This window comes from Mytilinidion resinicola (genome assembly GCF_010093595.1).
Source record: "Mytilinidion resinicola strain CBS 304.34 unplaced genomic scaffold BDZ99scaffold_3, whole genome shotgun sequence".
Lineage (NCBI taxonomy): Eukaryota > Fungi > Ascomycota > Dothideomycetes > Mytilinidiales > Mytilinidiaceae > Mytilinidion > Mytilinidion resinicola.
The window spans coordinates 334,892-346,597 of record NW_022985439.1 but is presented as its reverse complement, the minus strand read 5'-3'; the positions used below and the strand labels follow the sequence as shown (position 1 = coordinate 346,597).

The 11,706-nt window shown below is 54.7% G+C and overlaps 5 protein-coding genes across 5 annotated transcripts; 3 read left to right on the top strand and 2 right to left on the bottom strand.

Annotated features, from left to right (window-relative positions):
• Nucleotides 1–426: 426 nt before the first annotated feature.
• On the bottom strand, nt 427–1,111 carry BDZ99DRAFT_379348 (peptidyl-tRNA hydrolase domain-containing protein; the record flags this gene model as incomplete). The annotated part of the gene is made up of 3 exons (XM_033715145.1): nt 427–517; nt 571–831; nt 879–1,111. 3 exons carry the CDS (start codon nt 1,109–1,111, stop codon nt 427–429), a joined length of 585 nt encoding a protein of 194 aa, XP_033581583.1.
• Nucleotides 1,112–1,273: 162 nt separating this feature from the next.
• BDZ99DRAFT_434331 (uncharacterized protein) lies at nt 1,274–4,633 on the top strand. Its single transcript, XM_033717438.1, has 7 exons — nt 1,274–2,090; nt 2,205–2,457; nt 2,527–2,672; nt 2,723–2,902; nt 2,955–3,417; nt 3,474–3,694; nt 3,746–4,633. The coding sequence occupies exons 1-7, from the start codon at nt 1,541–1,543 to the stop codon at nt 4,303–4,305; spliced, it is 2,373 nt and encodes a 790-aa protein (XP_033581582.1). The 5' UTR covers nt 1,274–1,540; the 3' UTR covers nt 4,306–4,633.
• A 291-nt stretch (nt 4,634–4,924) lies between these two features.
• BDZ99DRAFT_377972 (uncharacterized protein) lies at nt 4,925–6,001 on the top strand (the record flags this gene model as incomplete). The annotated part of the gene is made up of 2 exons (XM_033715090.1): nt 4,925–5,337; nt 5,380–6,001. The coding sequence occupies 2 exons, from the start codon at nt 4,925–4,927 to the stop codon at nt 5,999–6,001; spliced, it is 1,035 nt and encodes a 344-aa protein (XP_033581581.1).
• Nucleotides 6,002–6,223: 222 nt separating this feature from the next.
• Nucleotides 6,224–8,432, bottom strand: BDZ99DRAFT_548669 (uncharacterized protein; the record flags this gene model as incomplete). Its single annotated transcript, XM_033726938.1, has 3 exons — nt 6,224–7,108; nt 7,188–7,945; nt 8,041–8,432. 3 exons carry the CDS (start codon nt 8,430–8,432, stop codon nt 6,672–6,674), a joined length of 1,587 nt encoding a protein of 528 aa, XP_033581580.1. The 3' UTR covers nt 6,224–6,671.
• A 1,549-nt stretch (nt 8,433–9,981) lies between these two features.
• BDZ99DRAFT_458616 (Rhodanese-like protein) lies at nt 9,982–11,540 on the top strand. Its single transcript, XM_033718957.1, has 2 exons — nt 9,982–10,742; nt 10,818–11,540. The coding sequence occupies exons 1-2, from the start codon at nt 10,022–10,024 to the stop codon at nt 11,117–11,119; spliced, it is 1,023 nt and encodes a 340-aa protein (XP_033581579.1). The 5' UTR covers nt 9,982–10,021; the 3' UTR covers nt 11,120–11,540.
• Nucleotides 11,541–11,706: the final 166 nt, after the last annotated feature.

Below are 11,706 nucleotides of genomic sequence, written 5' to 3'. Positions count from 1 at the left end.
TCCACCGCCATCATCCTTTACCACCATGTTTTGCCTCGGCCAGAGACCACGGTCTTCGGGGTCTGTAGTACATGAGGAGGGCGCCTCAGTGCTTGAAGATATGTATGCGACATCTACTGTGGCACGTCTCCCTCCTTGGCGGCTTTGCCAGGTCATTGAAAAGGTGAAAAGAGCAATCAATAAGTTCAACGGTATCAGTCATGATGGTAGACAGAGCTGACCCTCGACCTCCAATCCTACAGATGATGGCCGATTGGGCCTGAGATGACCAGGTGGGCGTGAGCGGAGCTGGATTGACCACGCAATCAATGAATTGGGTGAAAGACTAAGGGCGCAGAGTTCAGTGAGATACATAGCCTTTTCGATCGCAACGCTGGCATGAATAACCACGGACCATTTTCATTGACTACTTGTAAGGTATTGTAGCTAATCACTATTCCCACTTGCACGCCGCGTGCTTTTCTTACTGCTGTGCATCTTTTTAGCCTTTAGCCTATGCTCATTCTCTGATTTCTGCCTGAGGAAGGTTTAGCACGGGACGGAAATCACGCAGAGAACTTTACAACGCACAGATTCTTAACGCGCCGAGACTGCTCCGGCGAAGTTTGCCCCGGCAGGGCCTCCCTGCCTGCCTCAACTATGAGGTTGTGGAGCTTAGCAAAACAGCTGTGGGTGTTGTCGTTCTGCTTCCTGCTATCATCGGCTTGTATGATGATAGAATTGGAACGAGGCGCATAGTAGCGCGAGCTGCGAATTGGAAAATGGAGGAGGCTGGGGACGTGGGCTAGCAGCTTGTTGACTTCCAGCTTCAGCGTGGCCTTGGAGTTGACCCTTCGGGACTCAGTTTAGCTTGCACCCATGAGCACAGAAATGCATACTTGTTGACGTTTTGACCGCCTGGTCCCGAAGACCTGCTGAAAGAAAGGTCACAGATGGCCTTGGGGATGGTGTCGGGGTCGAGCTTCTCGAGCCAGCGTCGCGCGGCCTGGATGTCGTCCGCAGTCGCGTCACCCGCAAGTCGCTGGGAGGCGAAGAGCCTCAGCGCAGCAGGGAGCAGCAGGGACTGCGCAGACGCGAGCGGAACGAAAGGACGCGCCGGGCAGCGCAACATGGTGGCGGACAGACATGGAGCGCTATGTCGTTGTGCAAATGCGAGGCCGCAAGTCGTGATGGACTGACTAAGCGCAAACGGCTAACCACAGACCAGGCTTGCTCCACCGGTGGGCGTGCCGTCCACTTTCTGCTCCGCAAACCGCCAACCGCCCGTGACTCTTCCACCGGCTATCACCACAACCCACAGCGCCCACACTCCTCCACCGCCCCTCGCAGTGACTCTCCTGCTGCTCCCTCTACAGCAGCTGCTTGCGCCCCGGCCACGGCCTCGCTCTCCGGCCACGGCTGCCCTCTGACCTTCTGCCAGACGCCACCACCCCGCGCAGCCCGCGCTCCCTCTGTCCGCCCTTTTCTCTTAAATGACTTGAGTTGACTTCTTCTCTCTGGCTGTGCGTGCTTGAAGAGGCCGCGCGCCTTGCTAGCCTACATGACCCCCAGCCCTCCGCAAGAAGCAGAACACTTTCGAGGCAAAACTCTGACGCCCGAGTCGCCAAAACCCGTTTACTACCCTTCGCCTTCCAACATCCCCATCCTTGAACTCCAAATGGATCCCCTTTTCCATGAGTCCGCTCTGAGTGTCGAGGGCACTTCCCCGTACAGCTCCTTTCCCCACCAAAACCCTCCAAGCGACCCAGCTCTCCGCTCCTACTATGGCGAGGCTCAGTCTGCGCCTGTCTACCCCAACGCTCAGACTGGAGGCGCGTCGGCCAGCGGGCACGATGAGTATGGAAGGTCAGTAGGATATGCTGCGCCGGGCAACCAAGATACTTCCGCAATACACACATATGCCCAACCGCAGCACGCCGCCGCTTCCTTCAGTGACGCCACTTCTACACCCAAGCACGAAGAACGATCTCCGTATCCCATCTCCTATGACCCTCCTGCTCGTAGCCCTTACCCCGGCGCAGACTCACAACCCCAACCTTCCCAGGGCTACGCTGATTACTCCAATGAGAGCTATGGGAATGGGAACGGCAGTGGTGGAGGGGCCGTCTTCCAGGCCATAATGGACAAACTTTCAACTCCCGTTGGTAACAGTTCTCAAAATGACGGCAATGCTATCGCGCCCCTGCCCTCTCAAGCCTCCCAAGCACAGAGCAATGCTTTGGCTTCGACTTCCACTTTACCACCCGCTCCCAACCTTCCCCCCCGACCTCCCCCACAGGCAAAGCCCGCCACCCATCCGAACTATGCCCCCGAAGACGACATCAGATCATATCATCCCCATAGTCGCAAAGCCCCCGATGCCTCCTATCGTGGCCAGCCCGGCCTAAAACCGTTGATGACTGGGAATGCCCCCGGATCCGGGCCACCCAATTCGGCATACTCACAACAGCCTCCAATGTCCGCTACACAATCGAACCAAAGCCCTAACACTTCCAATTCTCGGCGAGGCGACTCGCTTGACCACAGACCGGAGTTAGATCTGCTTGATGATGAGGATGCGAAATGGCCACCAGCGATAAACAAGATATATGACGAGTTTCTGGATCAAGAGAGGAAGTTCGTAACCGATGGCCAATGGGATCAATTCCCTCTCGGATCTAGGTTATTCATAGGTAGGCTTTCAACCCTGTGCACTGACTTTACTCTGGTGCTCATATTCTAGGCAATCTTCCCACGGAAAAGGTCACGAAGCGCGATATATTCCACAGATTCTACAGGCACGGCAGACTCGCACAGATATCCATTAAGCAAGCATACGGTTTCGTCCAGTTTCTAGATGCAGATCAATGTCGTGCTGCCCTACAGGCAGAGCAGGGTCAATCCATTCGGGGCAGAAAGATGCGTAAGTTTGAATTTGCTCTATGGCTATCTTTGAACAGTTCTGACCATTTCAGACCTCGAGATCTCGAAACCTCAGCGCAATACCCGCAAGGCAGACGACGGAGGCAATAACGCTAGGGGCGGCGGCGTTCGACGTAGATCGCGCTCACCGGACTACACTCGAGGGGGAACAGGCTCTCAGGGAGGCCGAGGTATGGATCGATATAGTAGCCAGCCAAATGGGTCGTCTCCAAGAGACAGGGAGTTCCGTCGGAGTCGTGATGACTACCGTCCTGGACGCTCCCCATCGCCTCGTGGGGGCGGCGGTGGTGGCCGCGGCGGCCGAGGCAGGGATAGGAGCCGCGATCGATATGATGGACGGAGGAGGAGTCCATCCAGGTCTCCGCCAGGATTTGGGCGAGGAAGGTACCGGAGTCCTTCACCTAGGAGAGATACCGAAGACGACTTGCCTCTTCCACGAAGGGCACCTCATGAGATTCCCGACATTCAAGTCATCGTTGTAGATGACCTAGTTCGGTTCGTCGTTCCACAGCTCATATGGATAAGCTCGTCATTGATTTTTTTCTATATAGGGACTTCATTGCATGGGTTGAGGGAGCTTTCCACCGAGAAGGCCTGCGCTGTAATGTCCTTCTGCTCAGTCCTCGTCTGTCAGAAGAAGCAGTTGTCCGAAGGCAGATCCTGGAGGGTGTTCAAGCTGTCTCTAAGCTCGATCGCAGATCGCTCGAGACAAGTAAGATTCCGCTCACGATCTTCGATAGGAGAGGCGGGGAGAATAATATCAGATATGAAGGTATTTGGCGCTAATCGGTCTTGAAGCGCTTTTACTGACAGAAATCCATAGAATACGCTGATCTCGAGCCATCTACAGCTGCTAAGCTTGTTCTCAACGCGAAACACACTCACGTGTTGCCTATCGCTCCCCCGACACCCACACAATACGGCATGCCATCCTCAGGATACAGCTTGTCGCAGCCTGGTTACCCCCAAATGCAAGGACTTCCGAGTCAAGGCCCTCCACCACCGGCTAAGAATGCAAATCTCTCTACCCTGATCTCCTCTCTCGACACGTCGGGATTGCAGAAGCTACTTGGTGTGATGCAGCAGCCAAACGCACAGCAGGCGCAGCAGCCCCAGACAGGCCTAAGTCCGGACTTGGCCCGTCTTCTAAGTGCCGCTGCTGGACCTCCTTCGCAGCAGGGATACGGTCAACAAACGCCTTTAAGAGGGGGCCCTGATCAGAATGCGTATGCAGCTCTGGCAAATAATCCAGCATTGGCGTCCTTGCTTGGAGGCCAGCAGCCAAATGGTCCGCAGTCTCGAGCTCCCCCGGCACAAAACCAACCGGCACCACAACCTGACATGAATGAGATCATGGCCCAATTGGCAAAATACCGGAGGTAGGCGATTTCCTCTTCTGTACATAACTGCCCTGTGTCTCTATATTTGGCAAGGAGTTTCAAGGGCGGAGAACGTGTGGCGCTATTGCTGCAGCCGTGGAATAATCATGGAGGCTATGGGTTTTGATGGCATTGACCATGCGCATGTAGCAAAAGAATTCAAGCAACTCATCAATCGCTTTTTCCTGTTTGCTGTTTGAGATGCTCCGGCGGGTCGAAATAAATGAACAAAATAGGAAATGGCGGTAGGCTTAGAGTTGTCGAGGTGTGATGAGATATTCCTGACCGTGGTAGAAGAGTGTACATATTGCTACATTAAGACATTGCATCACGTGTCATAGCGCCAATCGCGAAAATTGATGACGGCGCGACCTGGCGTCTGACGTACCGAGAAATCTTAGTCGTATCTCCGCAGAGGGTCTGTTGCGCTTCATCTTTCCACATAACCTACACTCTTCTAAAGCGCTTTTGTCGCTATGAAGTTCCAATCGCCTGCCCTAGGGTTCTCTTTCCCAACTTCTCTGCGCATCTCCCCGCTTCAATGCCATCTGAACGCCCTCCAAACCCGGAACCTCTCCACAGCACCATACCACCGACCACGGCACGCAACAACTCGAGCGTCAATGCTCATACCAGCCATACTCTCACCCCCCTCCCGTCGCCGCTACGCCTCCGCCTCCACCGCCACCGCCGCGACGCGCCGACCGCCTCCCACCCCCATAAACCCAAAGGTCTCCCCAGCGCCTCCTAAACCAATAAACACCCCACCGAAGCCCTCCGAACCCTCGCAATCCGGCCGCCACAGCGACCGCGTAGCCCGCGCCTCCGCCCTCCGCGCCAGCGTTCTGCGCCTCAACCCCCCCGAGACCGCCTACCCCCCGCCCCTGAACGTCGCGGCGCGCGCGCCGGGGCAGGGCTGGGCGTCGTATCTCTGGCAGTCGGGCAAGACGTACATCAGCTTCTACAAGGACGGGATCAAGCGCGTGGGGAAGAATGCGCAGTACGCGGGGGAGGTGAGGTGGAAGATGCGGGAGAAGTTGGAGGCTAGGGCGAGGAAGGGGGGGGAGGGGCAGAATAGCAAGGGGCGTGTGGATGCACAGGCGTCGCTGCCTCCAATCACGCGAGGGGATTGGCAATTGTTGAGGCGGTCGAGGGGCGATATGAAGCGCTTGGTGCCGTTTGCGGCGCTGGTGCTGCTGCTGGGGGAGTGGATGCCGCTGGTTGCGCTGTGGATCACGCCGCTGGTGCCGGGCCCGTGTCGCATACCGGTGCAGGCGCGGAAAGAGGCGGAGAAGGCGGAGCGGCGGCGGGCGAGGAGGAAGGAGCGGATTCTCATGGCGTCCGCGAAGGCTACGACACGGGTGGAGCAGCAGAAGCCGGCAGCTGATGATCTCTTCTCTGCTATTGCGGTCATGGATAAACAGAGCTTGTTGGCTATGGCGGCGCAGCTGGATGCATATGCGGGTGCGTGGGACTTGCTGTATTTTGATCCCCCAGCGAGCTATTTGAGGTGGAGTGTTAAGCGGCGGTGTGAGTACTTGGAGACGGATGATGCGCTGATCAGGCGCGATGGGGGTGTTGCGGGGTTGAATGATGAGGAGGTGAAGATTGCGTGTGCGGAGAGGGGGTATGAGACGCTGGAGAAGTCGGGAGTGGAGTTGAGGCGGGCGTTGAGTAGATGGTTGAGTGAGAGTCTGTAGAGAGGATTGAGAAGGGCCGATGTAAGCTATGGGGTAAAAGTCATTGTCTTCGAAAAGCTGTATAAGTATATATTATAAAGAAGCACAGGGGAAAAGGCATAGCCGCGGCGCTCTTCAATGGTCTTCACTACTGTAACATAGCATGAGTTTGTCACTTCATGATTAGGATTGTAATATGTCCTTGCTACCTAATGCCAAACCTAGACAGCATTTCTTGCATGGGCCCAGAACTCACATACAATGCCTCGTCATTGAAATCCGTACGCTCGTTTACCGCTGCTACATGAGGAGCTTCGTAGTGTTTTCAGCATTCCGAGTAAGAGAGAAGTTCGGTAATTTGGACAACTAGTAAACTTGCGAGGCGACCTCAGACAGCGCCAAGAGGGCGACGGAAGCATTTTGGTTGATACCTCACTGGACCATCTCAACCCACGCCTTCACTGATGCTGGGTTCTGCAGTGCCTCGTCATAGATATACGTACACTTTCCTGCCACTGTCTGTGGGGCTTCAACGGACTAACAGATACCGGGCGCAGTGGATAGACTTCCAATCTGCATACACGAACGGGTATCCGAGAAAATTTCGAAGCGCCTCAACTGGCATCAGCACAATGTCACCATCTCTTATACTAGTGCCAATATCGCCCGCTCCGTCGCTTCATGAGACCGGCTATTCGATTTTCTGACGTGGGTTGCCGGTTCGTAAGCACTGTTCCCACGGAGCTGGTTCCCCTTCTTCCCTTGGGGTAGAATGAATCGAGGGCACCGGAGATGGTTGTTGAGCGTGTTCCTTTCTGAGAACAGGGCACCGCTCGTTTTCAAGCCTGTTCTTTTTGCCTTGCTCGAGAATCCTTCTTCCGCGCGTTGGTACCTGAGAAAGTATCGCTGGACGCTGTTCTTGATGGCCGATTTGTGGAGCTATACGGCGTCGGAGGCTCTCGTTGTCGGCTTCGAGTTTGTCGGTCGCCGTCTGGAACCGATCTCGGTTTGATCTATAATTACGCTCCAGTACATCTGTCTGTTCTCGTAATTGAGAAGCGGTTTCTTCGGCCTGGGTCAATTCAGATTGAAGTATATCAATTCTGGAGAGGAGACCTCTCTGCTCCTCTTTATGTTGAGCAAGTAGTATATTAATCTCGCCTTTTCTGCTCCTCTTTAAGTCGATCAAGTAGTATATTAATCTCACGTTCTAGTTTTTCTGTAAGATCTTGTCTTTGGATTTCCACTGTTTGGGCGTGGTCCAACTCGGCTTGGAGTGAAACAATCCTGGATTGGAAGCTGTCGTTCTCGTCCTGGGGATTCTTGCGAATCGCTTCATGGGCCTTTTCTGTTTGCACCACGACATCTTTACGTCTTTGCCGTTTGACATGCAGATCTTGCTCTGCCTTTGTCTTGAGGGATTCCATTCGCTCTACCTTTGCCTCAAGGTATTCCACCCGCTCTCTAGCCCGATCTTTCCACTCCGGTAAGGGTTCACGGTCTTTCTTATGGCCCGTGTACTCGGCTTTATATATGATAATGAGGTCGTTTCTCTCCTTGAGCTGCTTTTCTAATCTATTGATCTCGTCTAGGTTCGTTCGATCTTCCATATCTACACCGAAGGCGCTGACGGGAGATGCGGGTATAGACTCAGATTCCTCGTCTCCATCCGGCATAACCTCTGGACTTGCTGTTGGCGATGTTTCGAGATCACTAGGATCTCTTGGAATGGGACTGGGGGTTCTCCAGTAAACTGACTCTCCATCTTTCTCTTCGTTGAAGATTGGTCTCCGACTTCCTTCAATGGCGAATCGATTCTGGGTTCTCTCTCGTAATGTGATTTGTGGTTCTATATATTCCAGCTTGCGGTTGAGATATGACAGTGGCTGTAAGTCGCTTGCGTGGTGCTTGATCACAGTCCGCTCACGATCCATATTTTCATAGCTGGAAGCCTCGTCGGGAACTCTACGGTCGTTCGTTCCCAGCGCTTGTGTAAAGCTAGTGCGGAGCGACGGGGTCAAAGGTATAATTGGACGCTGAGAAATCGCGTCCGGAGACACATCAAAGTCGTTAAGGCCACGCCACCCATGCGAGAAGGCGTGACATGAGCGGTGCCGAGTCCTTCGTCCGCGTCCTTCTCTGGACTGCATTCCATCGGCGTGGTTCTCTGTTGCTTCTGCAGCTCCGAGTATTCGCCATTAAGATAAGGCATATTACCGCCTATTGGAGATTCTTCGGGAGGTCTCGCCTTGCGTGAAATACGCTTGTGTGTTGCCTTGCGAGAGATACTGTGGCCTATCGTGGTCTTCTTTCGTCGTTCAGCTTGGTTATAATGTTTCTTGTCGGTAAGAGCTGCACTCCCATAGCGTGGAGGTTTTCGAGACGGCATGGAAGTTCGGAATGGTGGGCTTTTGCTCACCGAGCGACGGCGTTCTCGTCGCTTTGGGTCCATGGTAGAAGACGTCAACCTTGTGGGCGACTTTCGCCGCCCTTCTACGTATCTGTTTCCCGCCTATTGGCACGCGTTAGCTTGCACGTTCGAACCTTAGATGGAGGGCTTGCGATGACATTTCGAACATGGCGCCGGGTCCAAAGACACTTTCCGTCATAAGCCTGAGATGAAATTAATAGCTTGCCATGGTATAATATCCGAGCTCGACAGATCGTGGTACTGAGTATATCGATGATTGGGATTGAATTTGACGAGTTGCGGACCCAGTCGAGCACACAGGACAAGTCAATGCCTGTGCTATAGGAAATAGGTGATTTAGTTGGGTTTATAGTGAGACGAGATTCGTTGTGAAAGGAAAATATATCCAAAGCAAGTTTTGGATGCGCAAACGGATATCCAGGATACATGAGACAGGAAGATAGGGCGGACTCGAGCTGAACAAAGGCCGGGGGATCACAACTCTATGACGGACACCGAGACTGGGATGGTCGACGGTTTCTTGGTCAGACAAACAAAGTAATTCCCCCCGCCCCCCTACATCCTGGTGTCAATCCAGAAGCACGGGTAGGTGCATATACGAGAGCATTGTCGTGCAATCTCATTGCGCTGTTCCATCGAATGAGGGCTGAGCAAGGCCGAAAACTGAGGGGTCATGTCGCATCGAGCAACGATACTGCGTGTTTCCAAGAGTTTCCATCCTGATAGTGGGCCACAACTGTACATGTTGGTGGATAGCAAGCCAGAACTGCGTTCACGGACACTGCCGGATGAGGGATTGCATTTCAGGCAGTATCAACGGCGTCCATACTCATATGGCGCTCAGTCCTCGGTGACAGTGATAGGGGAGGGGTCGTTAAAGACGGAGAGCAACGGGGCAGCCACTACCGTGATCAATCGGAGATTGAATGAGCTTTCGAAGTGTCTCTAGTAGATTTGGACAACAATGCAGCCAGAGCGATGCTCGGAGAGGTAGAGGAGAGAGTGTGGATACCGCACACGGCCCATCCAGTGTTGACTCTAGCACGCGGGGCATACAAGAAGTGGCACTCTTAATTGGAACGAGCCGCGGGGGTGGATGTGTATACCTGCTTGGGGTGCTTCAATGCAGTTTCCGAGATTGCAACCTGATGGGAGTTCCTCACTTTGGGCTCTTCGAAACTAGTTGAAACCCTCCAAGCACTGGCACACAGGCGTACACACAGGACGACTTTGTGAGTGTGCCGCTTTTTCCCGCCCAGCGTGTTTAGATAGGACGGGTGGGTACCTCGTATCGCAATTCATGCTTGGCATGTCGTCAATTCACCCATTTTCCCTTCCCACCCTTCACATCTGTAGGAAAACACTGCCAGTCCCCCCTCTTCACCCCCTAATTTTGCACTCTACTAGTGACATGTCTACGTGAACGGCCCGACAAAGGGCCCTAGGCGTGCGGAGCTCCCTCCGCTGCACATGCTTTGTGCAACCCGTTTCCCCGGCGCTCCTCACCCTCCCTCATATACATACTAAGCTCCCCCCCCCCCACTCTCCAAGCTCCGCACTACTCCAAACACCCCATAATCCCTCCGTCCCAACCCTCTCCAGCTTCCACCATGCTCCTCGCCAGCCTCCGCCACACAACCCGCCTCTTCTCCGCCTCCTCCCTCTCGCTCACCACCGCAACCCGCCGCACCATGTCCGACTCCTCGCAACACCACCTCCCCACCTATCTAGTCACCCCGGCCCAGCTCCATGCCGCCCTGCAGAAGAACATCCACTCGCGGCTCTCCACCGCGCCCCGCATCATCCCGCTCTGCGCCACCTGGTTCCTGCCCAACGACGGCCGCACCGGCATCGACACCTTCAGCGCAGGCCGCATACCGCACGCCCGCTTCTTCGACCTCGACGCCGTCAAAGACCCGGCCTCGCCGTACCCGCACATGCTGCCCTCGGCGCCCGACTTCGCCGCCGCCATGGGCAAGCTCGGCATCCGCAAGGACGACAGCGTCGTCGTGTATGACAGCAAAGAGCTGGGCATCTTCAGCGCGCCGAGGGTCGGCTGGACGCTGAAGGTATTTGGGCACCCGAATGTGCATGTGCTGAATAACTTCAAGCTGTGGTGCGAGGAGGGCTTGCCGCTGGAGAGCGGGAAGCCGGCGGAGGTGGAGAGCGTAGAGTACCCCGTCTCCGAGCTGGATGCCGCGAAGGTGGTTGCGTTTGAGGAGGTCAAGGAGATCGCCCAGGAGCAGGGGAAGGAGGGCGCCGAGAAGGTGCAGATACTGGATGCGCGGAGTTTGGGGCGGTGGAAAGGGGTGGATCCCGAGCCAAGGGCCGGTGAGTGCCCTCTCGAACATCCCTCCATACCCTGAATGCCGGTAAGCTCTTATGTACTGATACGGTGCTGCATAGGACTATCCTCAGGCAACATCCCCTACTCCGTCTCTGTTCCCGTCTCCGACCTGCTCGACCCCAAGACTAAAGCACTCCTCCCCGCCTCCGACCTCCAGTCCCTCTTCAAATCCAAAGGCATTGACCCCGCGAAGCCCATAATCAGCTCCTGCGGCACTGGCGTCACAGCTGCCGTCATCGACGCCGCGCTCGTTGAGGCCGGGTTCCCAGAGGAAGGGAGGCGGCTATACGATGGGAGCTGGACGGAGTGGGCTCAGCGGGTTCAGCCATCCGAGAACCTGATCCGGAAGACTGAGGAGTAGAGACAGGAGATGAGATGAGACGGAATGAACTGATGCGATACCCTTTAACTCAGAGCAGACTAGCGAGTGTACATACTATGGATTGAGACTGTCTGAGGTAGCTCACGGAGGTAGCCTGATGATCAAAAGCATGAAATTTTCAACCCAGATTCGGGCGCTGTGAGACTATGCATCGGAAAGAGCTCCAGAATCTGCTCTGCTCTGCTCATGAACGATTTTGACAGCTTTGCATGCCACTGTCTGAGGTGGCTTGACGAGGTTAACTTGATGATCAAAAAGACGTTCTTACCCGCCCAAAATGGGACGTCGTAATACAATGCAATGTACAGAGCTCCTGAATTTGCTCGGCCGATGAGTTGATTTGGACAGCTTGCATGCCACTGTCTGAAGTGGGCTCAGGATGGTAGCCTAACGATCAAACACAGCATATAATCCCACCCAAATTTAGGCGCTGTGTGAAGACATCATCTCCGAACTTTTCCAGATTCTGCTCGTGGTTGTTGAGTGTTTTGAATTCGCTAGATAGCACTGCGAAGGCGCTCCGGTTGAACTATCACAATGCTCAAAATCATCTAATACCCCCCCCC

Excerpts from the sequence above, each read along its gene's own strand:
- BDZ99DRAFT_434331 (XM_033717438.1), top strand. The coding sequence starts at position 1,541 with ATGACCCCCAGCCCTCCGCAAGAAGCAGAACACTTTCGAGGCAAAACT. Across the intron at positions 2,673-2,722 it reads CGGATCTAGGTTATTCATAG|GCAATCTTCCCACGGAAAAG; the intron begins GTAGGCTTTCAA and ends CTCATATTCTAG. Across the intron at positions 3,695-3,745 it reads GAATAATATCAGATATGAAG|AATACGCTGATCTCGAGCCA; the intron begins GTATTTGGCGCT and ends AGAAATCCATAG.
- BDZ99DRAFT_458616 (XM_033718957.1), top strand. The coding sequence starts at position 10,022 with ATGCTCCTCGCCAGCCTCCGCCACACAACCCGCCTCTTCTCCGCCTCC. Across the intron at positions 10,743-10,817 it reads GGATCCCGAGCCAAGGGCCG|GACTATCCTCAGGCAACATC; the intron begins GTGAGTGCCCTC and ends GGTGCTGCATAG.